The 13,340-nt window shown below is 44.2% G+C and overlaps 2 protein-coding genes across 2 annotated transcripts; both read right to left on the reverse strand.

The window, feature by feature from the left end:
- Positions 1-975: 975 nt before the first annotated feature.
- Positions 976-5,657, reverse strand: kctd14 (potassium channel tetramerization domain containing 14; the record flags this gene model as incomplete). The annotated part of the gene is made up of 4 exons (XM_080007437.1): positions 976-1,287; positions 1,801-1,935; positions 2,505-2,747; positions 5,604-5,657. 4 exons carry the CDS (start codon positions 5,655-5,657, stop codon positions 976-978), a joined length of 744 nt encoding a protein of 247 aa, XP_079863563.1.
- A 467-nt stretch (positions 5,658-6,124) lies between these two features.
- Positions 6,125-13,097, reverse strand: rps3 (ribosomal protein S3). The gene is made up of 7 exons (XM_080007496.1): positions 13,018-13,097; positions 12,063-12,193; positions 11,579-11,672; positions 9,970-10,064; positions 8,348-8,535; positions 7,260-7,464; positions 6,125-6,205 (listed from the first exon to the last, which is right to left on the reverse strand). The coding sequence occupies exons 1-6, from the start codon at positions 13,045-13,047 to the stop codon at positions 7,265-7,267; spliced, it is 738 nt and encodes a 245-aa protein (XP_079863622.1). The 5' UTR covers positions 13,048-13,097; the 3' UTR covers positions 6,125-6,205; positions 7,260-7,264.
- Positions 13,098-13,340: the final 243 nt, after the last annotated feature.

Genomic DNA, 13,340 nt, shown 5'->3' on the forward strand with positions numbered 1-13,340 from the left:
AGCTGTACAGTTTGTGCAGGAATGTGCAAAATGTTCAGTCTAAATTATAACATTGTTTTACTTTTGTGGTAGCATCGTTAAGGACATTGAGGGGGTTAATTCATGTGACAGGTGTACTTGGTTGCGTCATCTAGTGGCTGCTGCTGCTTCAGGAAGTCACACATTGGGAGATGCTTCTCAATAGAAAAATCAAACCTGCTCGCGTCAAAGCCAAAATGTTATTTATTACCAGTTTGAGCATCAACAGCGGGTAACACATAACCAGACTGTATGATTTAATGGGATTTCATGCGCGCACACACACACCTTATGATTTGCAAGATTGCATGTATTGCAAATGTCAGCTTACATGGTTATATTTTTTATTATTAATAATAAAAAGAAATTAACTACAATAAGGGACCACAAAGGACCATATGTTCCACGTGAAGGTAATTTATTGTTAAGAGTATTGATCAAATGATGTACTATATTGTCAATGTCCACATAAAAGGTTGACCTACAGTAAGAAGTAGTCCAAGTTTACATTTTCTGGGTTACTTCGGCAAGTTGTGTCTTTGTCTATTTTTTAATGTAACGAACACCTCGACCCCTTTGGCTTAGCTTATGTTTGAGAACCGCCATACGAATCCTGACAAATATTTTACGTTGCAGTGAAAACTAAAAAAAAAATAGACAAGGGTTTTCCCCCTCCAAACCCCCCCCCCCCCCCCCCCCCATGCCGAACACACCCTGCTGTTCGTGTTTTGAGCAGTATGCCAGAGTTTTCACCAGACCAGATCACCCCTCAAAAGAACAAAAACAACCGTGAACACCGTAAGAGTGGACTCCTGGCCCCTTGACAGCATTTCAGTCGAGGTTTGTAGAATTTTATGCCCCGGGTTTCAAATAATATAAAAACACCAGTGAAGTGTGTGTTTCTTACTTTGAAAAGAAAGAAAAAAAAAAAAAGTTTAAACACTGTTCTCCCTCATGTTACCACCAAGTGAATATCACTTTGTAGAAGTAGTCGTAGCTCTTGAAGAGGAAGCCCTTGTCCGTGCTGTGGGGCTGGATGGAGACCCGGTAGCCCTGGTTCTCTATGTCCATCTGGATACAGTCCAGCAGGTCCCTGACGGACAGCGCCGCCTTCCATGGGCCGAAGGTCACCGCCGACTCGGTGTCCGCCTCCAGGCTGTTGATGGCGTTGTCGTAGAAACCGAGGTCCTCCTCCGTCCGCAGCACGCAGATCAGGATGGTGGAATGTCGGGTGGCGATGGCCTCGGCTCGGGCGATGCGGATCAGCACCTGGGACGTTTACAACATTTGAGGATCATTTTGTGTGGGCGTGCGTAGTGGAGTTCACTAGAAGGTTGGTTTTTTTTTGCCCAGCTCCAGAAGCATCTTAAGACAGGATAGATCAATGCATCCCACCAGGAAGTGGTTTAGACATTTTAGTGGATGTCACCTGACTCCCACAAACCCTCGCAATTTGCATGATATGCGGCCATTCGAGAACGGAAGGATTGGATTCCTGGTCGTTTCGTTAGAAACACCTGGTACGGGATGTTATTACCATTTTCCACTGGGAAAGCTTGTTTGATTCTTCTGACGATCACCGACTGGAAGCCACACTGTGTTTGAACCCAGCGCAAAGCAGTAACAATCTACACATCTTCATTTCGGATCCGAATTTGACGCCGTGCCGGGCCGACGGCACGACAACCATCCCCCTTCTTCACATCACTAAGTGTGGAATTGTATTTGTTTGCGCCCTTGACGGAAGGCGGGCGGCCGCTCCCTCCCCCGTGTGGCCCTCACCTCTATGTTCTCCTTGTAGTGTGGGACTCTGGAGAGGAACTGCTGCCGTCCCACGGACTCCCCAAAACACTGAGGAGTCTCCTCCAGCTGCTTGACCAGAGGCTTGATGTCGTAGTGGACCGCTTCCCTGCAGACCTGTACGCGCACACACACACACACACACACACACACACACACACACACACACACACACACACACACACACACACACACACACACACACACACACACACACACACACACACACACACACACGATTGGGACCTTTTTTTCCCAGCTAAATCTTGGATAAAGCCCCGAAGCAGGCAGCCTGTAGTCGCAATTTGTATGAAATGTGTAAATCAGGATCAGAATGAGTTTATTCTGCCGAGAAAACTTTCAAATACAAGGAATTTGTCATGGTGAGGTGCATTGGTGCATTTCTACAAACAATTTGCATAAAAAAGCTTAATAAGTAAAAATGATATTAAATAATATGTCATATTGGATGTACACAACAAAATAGGAAAATGTCATTTGTGGGTGATATTTTCATATTCTAGAGGGTTGACTTATGGACAGGCAATCCCATTGTGCTCTCCACTGCTGCACACCTCAACTTCACCCCTGTGGCTGCTATGTGCCTTGCTCAAGAGCCCCTCCAGGGTGTGCTTAAGTCGAGGGGTGATGCGTGCGACTACCACTTTATTTCATGTTCCCCCCACCTCCTGGAGGTTCTCCGTGGGCAGGCGCTCGGTCCGCAGGAACTCCAGCACCGCGCCGAAGTGCGTCCCGTCCCGGTCGATGAAGTAGCGCCCCTCCGCGTCCGTGCAGAGCTTGGGTTGACCGCTGAACAGCTCGGCCAGCCTGGAGTCCGGGTGCCTCCTCAGCGTGCTCAGGCACGTGCTGAACACCTGGCCCCCCACGTTGAGCTGCACCAAGGGCGAGTGGTGAAGAGCAACACTCGCCTGTCAGAGAGAGAGAGAGAGAGATTTTTTTGATTTTTAAAGCATCTTTATTCTAACATTTTCTCTAGTTCACAGTTACAGACAATACAACAAACACACTTGGTTCACTAACAGAGTCCTACACGTTAAAAACAGACTGGAAGCACAGGTCGTCCTCCACCAGGGAGCAGATGAGAGAGAGAGAGAGAGAGAGAGAGAGAGAGAGAGAGCATCAGCGTGTGACAATACAGAACAGCACGTCATTTACAACAGGGCTCCCAACTTCCTAGTTGTTGCCGTTTGTCCACCTGACCAGCGCTAGATAAGCACAGTTCCAAATTAAAATTACAGCCACAACAAAAAAAAAAAAATGTTACTTCAGAGTATTTCCCGAACAGGCCAGAAAACAGCCTCCTCCAGGCCCGTCCACCCAACCAACCATTGACCGAACTTCTGGTAGTAACTTTGATGGCTTGCACTTTCTATTGGTAAGTTGTTTTTTTATTTATATATATATATATATATATATATATATATATATATATATATATATATATATATATATATATATATATATATATATATTTTTTTTTTTTTTTTTATTGGGTTTTTTTTATACATATATACAAAAAATCAATAAAAGCTTCCAAATATTTAGGGAGAAGGTAGAGGTCGTCCGGGGCCCCGGACGAGCCAGGACATACCCACGTGCCACACCCGCATCTCAATTAGAAAAAGCCTGATGGGGGACGCACTGAACGGCCGCTGTCAAAACAAGTGGTTTTGATTATGCGATGGCTGAACATTTTTTTAACAGCGATCGGTAAAGGCCCTCGACCTCCAGGGGAGGGGGATGGACGGAGAACACTCAACCAAAAAGAGAGCCGTCGGATCCATAGGCTCCCGTCCACTGCAGACGTGGTTTACGTCCTACAGACTGATCTGGTTTCTACATCATGCACAGTTTGCACTTGTTGACGCGACGCGTGCGTTCGTTCACAGGCGTGAACACCGCCCTCTGGTGGCGACAGGTTAACGGTGACGGCTTTGCCTGGAAATTGCCTGACCTCACCAGCTGACTGCCTGTCAACAGGCGTGGTACTATGTGATGTGAACTGCTTTCATTGTTACCAAGGCGGCGTGTGACCGGAACAGGCTGGCACGATTTTATCTGTTCAATCATGGCCCAGCCCTGGATTTAAGATTTTTTATTATATGAATAGTGCCTTGGATTGGCCCCTTTTTTTTTTTTGATAGAATAACACCTTGTAAAATAAAAGAGGCGCACGAATACCTTTCAGTAGATGATTGTTCTTTCCCCACCTCTGGAGATGTTAATAACACCAGAGATGGAGATAATGCTGATAATCTAATCCTATGTTAATTCAAAAACTCAAACAATACATGAAACACAACCCTTCCCTGTGAGCCTCAGTCTTTATGGCGTACGACTCCGGAACACTGAGCATCAGGGCCTACGTGGCAGGTTCATTGGGACTGTCCTCTCGGTACATTTTAGACAAACCGCGTCGGGCCCTTCGCCCGGGGCGTCGGCGTGGCGTCCTTCACGTTGCGTTGTACAGTTGTACCTCGACTTACGACTGCATCCACTTATGACTAATCCAAGATACCAGCAGCAATAGTTGCCAAAGTTTGTATCGACTTGCGACTGACTGCTCCAAGATACGACCGTGGAAATTTGCAGTTGGCGCGTCGGCGGCCAGTCAGCAGCCAGTCAGCAGGCCACCTACATTGTGTGTGCACGTAGTTCGTGGCTTATCGATATTTTTTTCATATTTACTGCGTTTGTGCTGTGTATGTTGTTTATTTTCACCCTTCATGATGAGTCCTAAGAAGAAGGATGATGGGACAAAGAAAAAAGGCAATGACTCCCATTGAAACTAAGGAAATCATAGAGAAATAGGAGCGTGGTGTATATGGGAAAAATTGCTTCGACATACGACCGTTCTTATAGAACCAATTACAGTCGTAAGTCGAGCTGCCACTGTATTAGTTTGCTCAGAATGATAAGAGCGCGTTCTCCACCAGCCCAGACGGTCATTAAAGTCAGGATGGCTGCTCACCGCCGGAACGCCCCGGTTTAAGTTTTAACGGCGCTTATTTCTGAAACCAAGTTATTCCGTTAGTTGTGGAAATAAAAAATATAATAAACATTGTATCCGTGTGCTGATATCAGATCTGCCTTAATTGGTACACCTACACAACAGTGCATCCCAATAGTGGAGGCACATAGTAGAGTAAGGAATAGGGATGTGTCTTTTTTTTTTTTTTTTTTTTTTTTAATAATCAGGATCTGCATGAGCATCATCTGCAAAAGAATTTAGAAAAAATAATAATACAGTAGGAAATTATTCCTTATCATAGACTTATATCAGGACACGAAACATGAAAAATACTTTCATTCATTGTAAAGGGCAAATGCTCACACACATTTTTTTTTGCTCAAAAGTACTAAAGTCAACGTTGTGCTTTCTCTTTCACTGGACTTAATGTGTCCAGAGTGTTTGTATTATTTGACCGAGTACTTCTTCCACCACTGAGCGCTGAGGCCCAGGAGCAGGAGCAGTTTTTCAAAGATCTAATCTCATTTTCAAAACCAGGACAAGTTAACTTAGAGAAATACAGGCTCGCCAACTTCTACTCACTGCAGCCCTACATTAAGAGCGTCAAGGTACTACAACTTTAAGGCTCTATGGGTGGATTACCATTTCCTCGTTCTTGTGAAACCAGACACCTGAGGAAAACAGCACTTCTTAAACACACATGCACACACCTAAGGCAATAATCCAACACATCCAGTCCCATGAGCACGTTCTACTCTGTCCAGGAGTTTAGACAATCAAACTTCAAACTCACCAGAGCCGCTGGAGTGGACTGTTTTCCGGGGGACTTGTAGTCGGGCAGACTCATCTTATCGGAGGTTCACCTGAAGTGAGTGCTGATGAGGTGTAGCAGCAGGGCAGGTGCAGTGGGAGGGGGGACGTGGCCTAACACTTCCTGGTTACCTGGAGTCACATGACACATCAAGCGCACCGCTGCGCTTCCACCAAACATGCTCAATGTAACTTGTCAACTGTTGATTCTAGTTACAGGACAACGCTGTCGGCTATTGTGTGTATGTTTAACCGTCTGTTGTTCTCATAAAATATTTTAAGCCAAGATGGAGGTTATGTAGGAAATAAAGCTCCCAAAGGTTCTGCCATTTAAAACATGTACTTATTGACCACTTAAAACAGCATTATCTCCTTTGAGTCGTACAGCATTAACATGCAAACGTCACCCAATAACGCAGTTTGCATTTAAATACGTTTAATCAAAACCCAAGACAATCACTGCACAAAGCTGCACTACATGACAGAACGACAACAAAACATTGGTGTATTTCCAGATTTTATTGTTTTTTTTATACACAAATATCTTGCTTGGGTCGTGCTTCCATCTGGTGAAATGATGAGCACCTGCAAAGGAACACACTGTTAGTACAGTTAGTGATAGCAGGAGATACCTGAAGCACATTTGTATGGTAAATGAAGAGGAAAAACATCTCAACCTATTAGCTTGTGTACTATCTGTGTGGAGCAGGACAGTATATCATATTTAGTTACGCCACAAAACACTGTGGTACCTTCACCAGAAAACAAAGTCGTGAGACCAAGTGGACTCTTTTGAACATTGCAACTTCGTTTTGGTAAAGCCACTTTAAGGTTTTTTTGTAGTAATCATTTGCAGATGGGCTTCAGCTGGTGTTTCTCCAAATTTTCCTCCTTTCTCAGACAAATGCCTCTATGTCTTCAAGCGAAAAAGACCCCGTGCTCTGAGGGACCGAGGCAGAACCACAGAACGTGGCCCCGACCCAGAAACCCCCAGAACCGGACGGCCCCGTTCCGACTCGTCATCGTATCATCACTGAAGGGAGGACAATTCTCACTCAACACCAGCTGCACCCTGAGTAAACACAGGGTATGTCAACAGAATGGTGAGCACGCACCAGCTGTTCAGATGATCCCAGTTCACAGGAAGATTCTCTGCATATGTGTTTGCAGGGAGGGCTCAGTCTCCCTTGCTTGGAGGCTTGTCCATTTTTGACTTGTGTAAAGGCTTCTTCAGGCGAAGTCAACGCCGCTCAAAGAGTCTTGACTCACACCCCAGCTCAGTGCTCAGCTAACTTACTTTAATTTCAATACCGCATGAATTTAAAATATCCTGAGAAGTACCGGAGTTGTCCCTCTCAGTGCAGGGACCCTGTGGTAATTTGGGGTGTCATTGATAGAGCAACCGCCCTCTTCTTGGGTTTGACAACAGATTACAAACCCGTCTCAAATAGTCGCAGCACAATCAGGGTCTCACATTTTGACTAAAATAAATATGAATAAATCCAGACAGTGTTGAAATTAAGGCCTCAAACTTTAAGACTATTTAACGACTTTAAAAAGGCCTCAATTGTGAAACTAAATGAAAGGCATTTTGAGGTGCGGCAAACACCCCTGACTCTCGTAAGTTGACCCGTCTCACCCTTCTCATGCAGTGGGAGCAGGGGCTCCCTGGGGCATGACTGGCACCTCAGGCTTGGCGCCCTTCTGCTCAGATATGGGTGTGGTGGGCAGGGGCTCTTCCTTGGGCTCAACGATGCTGACGTGGTCCGGCAGGGGCTTCTTGGGACCAATCTTACCGCTGGGATCCCAGGGCAGCATGATCTTCACCTTGATGCCCAACACGCCTGAGGGCACAAAGAAATAAACCCCCGGCTTTTTAACCGATGAGACATGAAATATTTGCTTCCTGGCAATGCTGACCCTTTAGGTTAATGAACAATCCAGTGCAAGCACAACTAATATGGCTGCTATCGACGCCTTGCCTTTGATACTGGTACTATAATACCAATTTTATTTTAGATTCTGGTAATACAGAACGTCAAATTTCAATGAAAAACGTGGGCCTTCAATTGTTTAAAGACCAATTTGTACAAACCTTTTAGTTCTATTTTTGATGCTGAAGAGCTCTTAATATTTGATGCACAACAGCACTGATTTGATACCAAGCTCTAGTGCCTAACAATCAAAATTGGTGCTATTAGTGATTATTTAGAATTAAAATTTGGATATGAGAACTATCTATTCCACAGTTTATTTATTATACCTGTTCCAAATTGATACAAGCATTTCCAAATGACTCCAACCTTTCTCAGACAAATGCCTCTATGTCTTCAAGCGAAAAAGACCCCGTGCTCTGAGGGACTGGGGCAGAACCACAGAACGTGGCCCTGAACCAGAAACCCTCAGAACCAGACGGCCCCGTTCCGACTCGTCATCGTATCATCACTGAAGGGTATGGATTCAGCATGGACAAGCCTAAAACATTTATTAAGGCGCCAGAAGCGTATAATATTAGAGTTTACCTAAAGCCTCGCCCCCATTTGTTTGTTTTTTTTACCCTGTGAATTCTGCATTCAAACACAGCATTTAACTATTTGGAAAATACATTTCAAAACAATGAAGTGAACAGCACAAGCATTAGCATTTTCATGCACGCACGAGAGCCGATGGCAGCACACAGACATCTGGCCCTTATGAATCCAACCGGGCGGGTGGCGTGCGACTCACCCTGCCTGAGCAGTACGTGGCGAACGGCTGTGTCGACGTAGTAGTTGACAGGGTCTCCACTGTGGATCATCAGTCCGTCCACAAACTTCATGGACTTGGCCCTCTGACCCCTCAGCTTACCGGAAACCACCACCTCGCAGCCTTTGGCTCCGCTCTCCATGATGAACCTGAGCACACCGTAGCAAGCCCTGCGGGGGGACAGGGCCAGTGTTAAGAATGATATTTCAGTGGGGGGTGAGCGATATTTTTCAGAATTTGACACGTTATGGTTAGGATTTTCCAAAACAAATTATATTTTCATAACTGTATTGATAAAATTAAATATTGCCCACCACTTACTCTCCCGAACATGCATCGCATCCTATTTTTGCACTATCTTTTTTTCTTCTTCTTCATGTACCATTCTCTACAACCTTGTGTAACTTAAAGTGTAAGTTTAGTGTTTTATTAACATAAACCTTTTTTTCCTGATTATTTGAAGTCAAGGGGTATCAGGAATTTTTTAATTGATTCATTCCAATAATAGGAAAAGCCGCTGCGCATCGGCATATTGGTTGTGTAAGTATCTCACGAAAGCACCAATGATCATCCCAAAATATCCAATTATCACCAGAAGGATTAATTCATTTATTAATAATGATATTGTATTTTGTCAGTACCATTAGACATAATGTTCACATGGCATTATTATTGGATTGAGTACAGAGTAGTCATTTTTGCACACTTGCTGCTAGAGTACTGACTACTACAGTCTGACCTGGACACACCCCCGAGCAAGTTTTTTTTTTTAAACCTTTGAGAACATTATATGGCCGTTTTCTGACAACCCTTCTCAGACAAATGCCTCAATGTCTTCAACTGAAAGGGCCCTTTGCTCTGAGGCACTGGGACAGAACCACAGAACGTGGGGCTGACCCAGAAACACCCAGAACCAGATAGCCCCGATTCCGACTCGTCATCGTATCATCACTGAAGGGAGGGCGCCACGAGCTTCAAACTGAGCTACACCCCAATTAGTTTCAGTTATAACTACAGATTGTGTCCCACAGTATGGATACTGAAAATTAAATTTCACTCGTTCAGTTGGACACTACAACCAGATCAACAACAGTACTTTATAGTCAGTGCGGAAAAAATAAAAAAAAATAACAATGTGAATATAACACGACTCAGCTGCCGCACATCAAGGCAATTAGAACGATCCAGTGTGTTTCAGTAGGTTATCAAAGTTATTCTTGATAGCGGATCACTATTTTACTATACTTAAAGAACCCAATGTATATTCAATTCATGCTGTTATTTCCCTTTACAGGTACAAGAGACTTAAAAAGGTAGCAAACTACAAAAATCGCTAGAAAAATATATATATACTTAGGCTGTAGTCAGTATAAACAATTGTTCTTTTAAACTCTACAAACCAATTTGAAGAGTGTGTAAGAAAGGAGTGAATTTCCCTTGAATAGAACAAGCTCTTAATTGTTCTTATCAATCAACTCCAGTGATCAGTATACCAGGATAGTAGACAGAACAACTGCATTAAGTACACTTCCTTTTCAATTGCAGATAGTTAAAGACTACAAACCTGTATTGCCCATGTGTGTGTCTGTGTGTGTGGTGCCTACCTACGCACAGCCAGCCCTCCAAGCAGCTTGTAACGCAGGGACTCAGCCTGAGCGATGGCGCACAGACCGCGGGTGGCCACCTTCTCAGCGTACAGCTAGAGGAACAAGAAACACGTTTAGTTTATTCAAGCATCCAGTGACCGTTACACCAGAGGCAAAAACTGGTTGACAGAAGACAGTTGGATCACTTGAGAGATATCTCTATATCTATCTATCTATCTATCTATCTATCTATCTATCTATCTATATATGGATAGACATGGATATATATTTTTTGATATATCATAGCATGCAACTCGATGTTGTCTAGGACTTGGGTTTGCAGAAGACATCACTAAATATTGTCTTAAGTAGGGCTAAACGATTAATGTAATTCAAACCGACATTGCAATTTAACCGAACGCAATTTTCAAATCGCAAAACCCCCATTTTGATTTTAAGTTCAATAGAACAAAACAAGTGCCTATGGAACGAAACCCTGGGTAATGGGGACAGTTTCTCCATACCTGCCCTCCATTTTGTGTTGGGTCATACAATAGAATAATTTATTGCTTGTGTTAAGTGAATAATCCATAAGGGGGTAAGTGTATGGTAATTCGCAATATTGGCCTAAAAAAAAAAAAAAAAAAATCACAATGAGATTATTTTCCCCAAATCGTTCACCCATATAAGACAGCATTACAGTAAAGACATTTCAGAACTTCATCGACAGATCTATTCTGATTCCATCAATGCTTCTATCGGCTTGGCCATAATACCGACATAAAATGGCATATTTTGCTTGTGTATTACAAAAGCACCAATGATCATCCCAAAATATAAAATTATCGACAGAGGGATTTGTTTATTTTTAATGATATTGGATTATGTCAACACCGTTAGACATAATGTTCAGATGCCATTATTGGATTGAGTAGTCACTTTTGGACACTTGCTGCCAGAGTACTGACTCTACTACAGTTTGAACGAGACAAACCCCAGCAAATCTTTTCTATTATTTTTTTTAAACCCTTGAGAACATTATATGGCCGTTTCCTGACAACCCTTCTCAGACAAATGCCTCAATGTCTTCAACTGAAAGGGCCCTTTGCTCTGAGGCACTGGGACAGAACCACAGAACGTGGGTCTGACCCAGAAACACCCAGAACCAGATAGCCCCGATTCCGACTCGTCATCGTATCATCACTGAAGGGAGGGTACTGCGAGCTTCAAAACAGCACTACACTCTAATTTGTTTTAGTTTCAGTACCGATTTTGTGTCCCACAGTATGGACACTGATTTTTTTTTTTGGACACAATTCAGTTGGACAATACAACCACAACATTAATGGTACTTAACTGTCAGCGCAAAATTAAATAAAAATGTGAATATAGTGCGACACTCAACCATCTTGTCACTGAAATCTACATTGTTAAAATTAGAGTGGGCTTCACCAATCTGGAGGGATAACTGTGGGGTAATGCCCTACATAATGTATTGGTGGCTGAGCTTTCAACAATGTCTGGCGATCCATTGCTTTTTTTTGACCAAGAAGTTCCGGGTTCACCATTTGAAGAACAAGACAATGTAGGACAACAATTATCAAGAACATGCTTATGGGAGACTTACTTCCACACTGCCCTCAGGGAAGCCAAACCTCTTCTGGACGACTGCTGTCAGCTCTCTGATGCGGCGGCCCTTCTCTCCCAGAACATTCTGGGTCCTGGGAATAAAATTCAACAGTTAATATATTCTTATGTCCTTCCCTTCCTCATCTTAGTGGAAAGGCAACACCACACAGGGGGGTATTTAGGATCATAGTCAATGCATCACCAAAAAAATCCTAGAAAAGTACACACGGATCACAAGGCCCAAAACCTTTACCAAAGCTGATAAATCTTTACAATAGACCAATAACACAAACGTCTGTTTGATTTTTACGCTGAAGGTTAATGGTTTGTTAAATGTCTGCAGGGCTGCATAGATCGTCACAAAACTCCCAAGGGTGATACAGATAAATGCAAACCCATCTTTAGGCCACACGGACCATTCATCTGGGAACGCATTGCATAGTGTAGCACGAACCCCTGTGATACCGAACTCTTTCTCTTACCTTGTGGCCAGGATGATGATCTCTGTCCTGGTCGGGGTCACGCGCACCTCCACACCGGAATAGCCATCCTCGGCAAGCTCACGAGTCAAAAACTCGTTCAGCTCGGCCTTGAAGATACCGTCTGAGACAAACTAGAACGGAAATGTGAAATTAGTCACAGGAAAGGGGTAAGGCTGGGTTATGTTAAGGCTCCATCAGCGAGTTCCTCCCCTTTGTCAGTCTGGCACTGGACACAAATCATGACGGTAATAGCGTACAACTTTAGACAATAAAGTAATAGCATCTTAATAACTTAGACCTACCCATCCATTGCTATCCCTCATTGAATACATATTTATCCAGCCTGTGCAGAACATACCCAATGTGGCCAGTGAGCCCCTGCCACAGCATTGAACTTTATCCCGCGGCTAGCACACATGGTCTCTCGGGTCTATATAGATGGCAGTACTTTGGGTCCTCAAGGCTGGAGCAGGTATCACTGTGCTGGGTGACTAGTTGGCCATATCCCCCTGGCAGCTGTGCTGTGCAACGTAAACAGCCTTTGACAGGATGGCTAAAGAACTCCTCCACAGGCCGGTGCTGCAACTGAACGCGCCGGTGGCGTGAGTCTAGCGGCGTTCGTCCACTATTACCCCACCGGACTTTATTTTTTTACGGGATATTGCGAGGGGCGTCTTGCGAACGCCATGACGGCGAAAGCTAACTAAGATGAGCCGCGAGCCGGACATGGCGAGAGCGTTTCACCCTCCGCCACTGGCCGCCAGCCACAGCCATGTTAGCGAGGCGGCGAGAGACAAGCGTCGCGGCATCTACAACAATCCTCCCGCGGCCGGTGGTCATAATGCAGCGGCGACCGACAAAGCGGAGCCAGAAAACCTCGACCCAACCCGAAGCGGCACCATTTCACGAAAACGTGTCTCTCGGAGAGGGAATTTTGACATAACGCGCCGCTAACCTTCCTCTTCTTGGAGATTTGCACCGCCATCTTCCAATAGGCCGCAGACAGGAAAGGACCCACTGAGGATGCGGAAGTGTATTTATACGAAGGCGTCGGACTTCCGGTGAACTGCACGCCTCGATGGGAGTTGTAGTTTTCATAGGAGGCGCAATGGATTTTAATGGAATTTACGCAAAAAACCAACAACAAAAATCAATAAATGAATTTATAATTGAGCACAATGGGATTTATATTAAAACGCGATAATGACATTTAAAAGTAACACTCTCAATAATCATCACCAATAGATGCATTCTTCTTAGTGAAAATATACATCAATT

The sequence above is a fragment of the Zeus faber genome (genome assembly GCF_960531495.2).
Source record: "Zeus faber genome assembly, chromosome: 9".
Lineage (NCBI taxonomy): Eukaryota > Metazoa > Chordata > Actinopteri > Zeiformes > Zeidae > Zeus > Zeus faber.

Excerpts from the sequence above, each read along its gene's own strand:
- rps3 (XM_080007496.1), bottom strand. The coding sequence starts at position 13,047 with ATGGCGGTGCAAATCTCCAAGAAGAGGAAG. Across the intron at positions 12,194-13,017 it reads AAATCTCCAAGAAGAGGAAG|TTTGTCTCAGACGGTATCTT; the intron begins GTTAGCGGCGCG and ends TTTCCGTTCTAG. Across the intron at positions 7,465-8,347 it reads CCACGTACTGCTCAGGCAGG|GCGTGTTGGGCATCAAGGTG; the intron begins GTGAGTCGCACG and ends TTGTGCCCTCAG.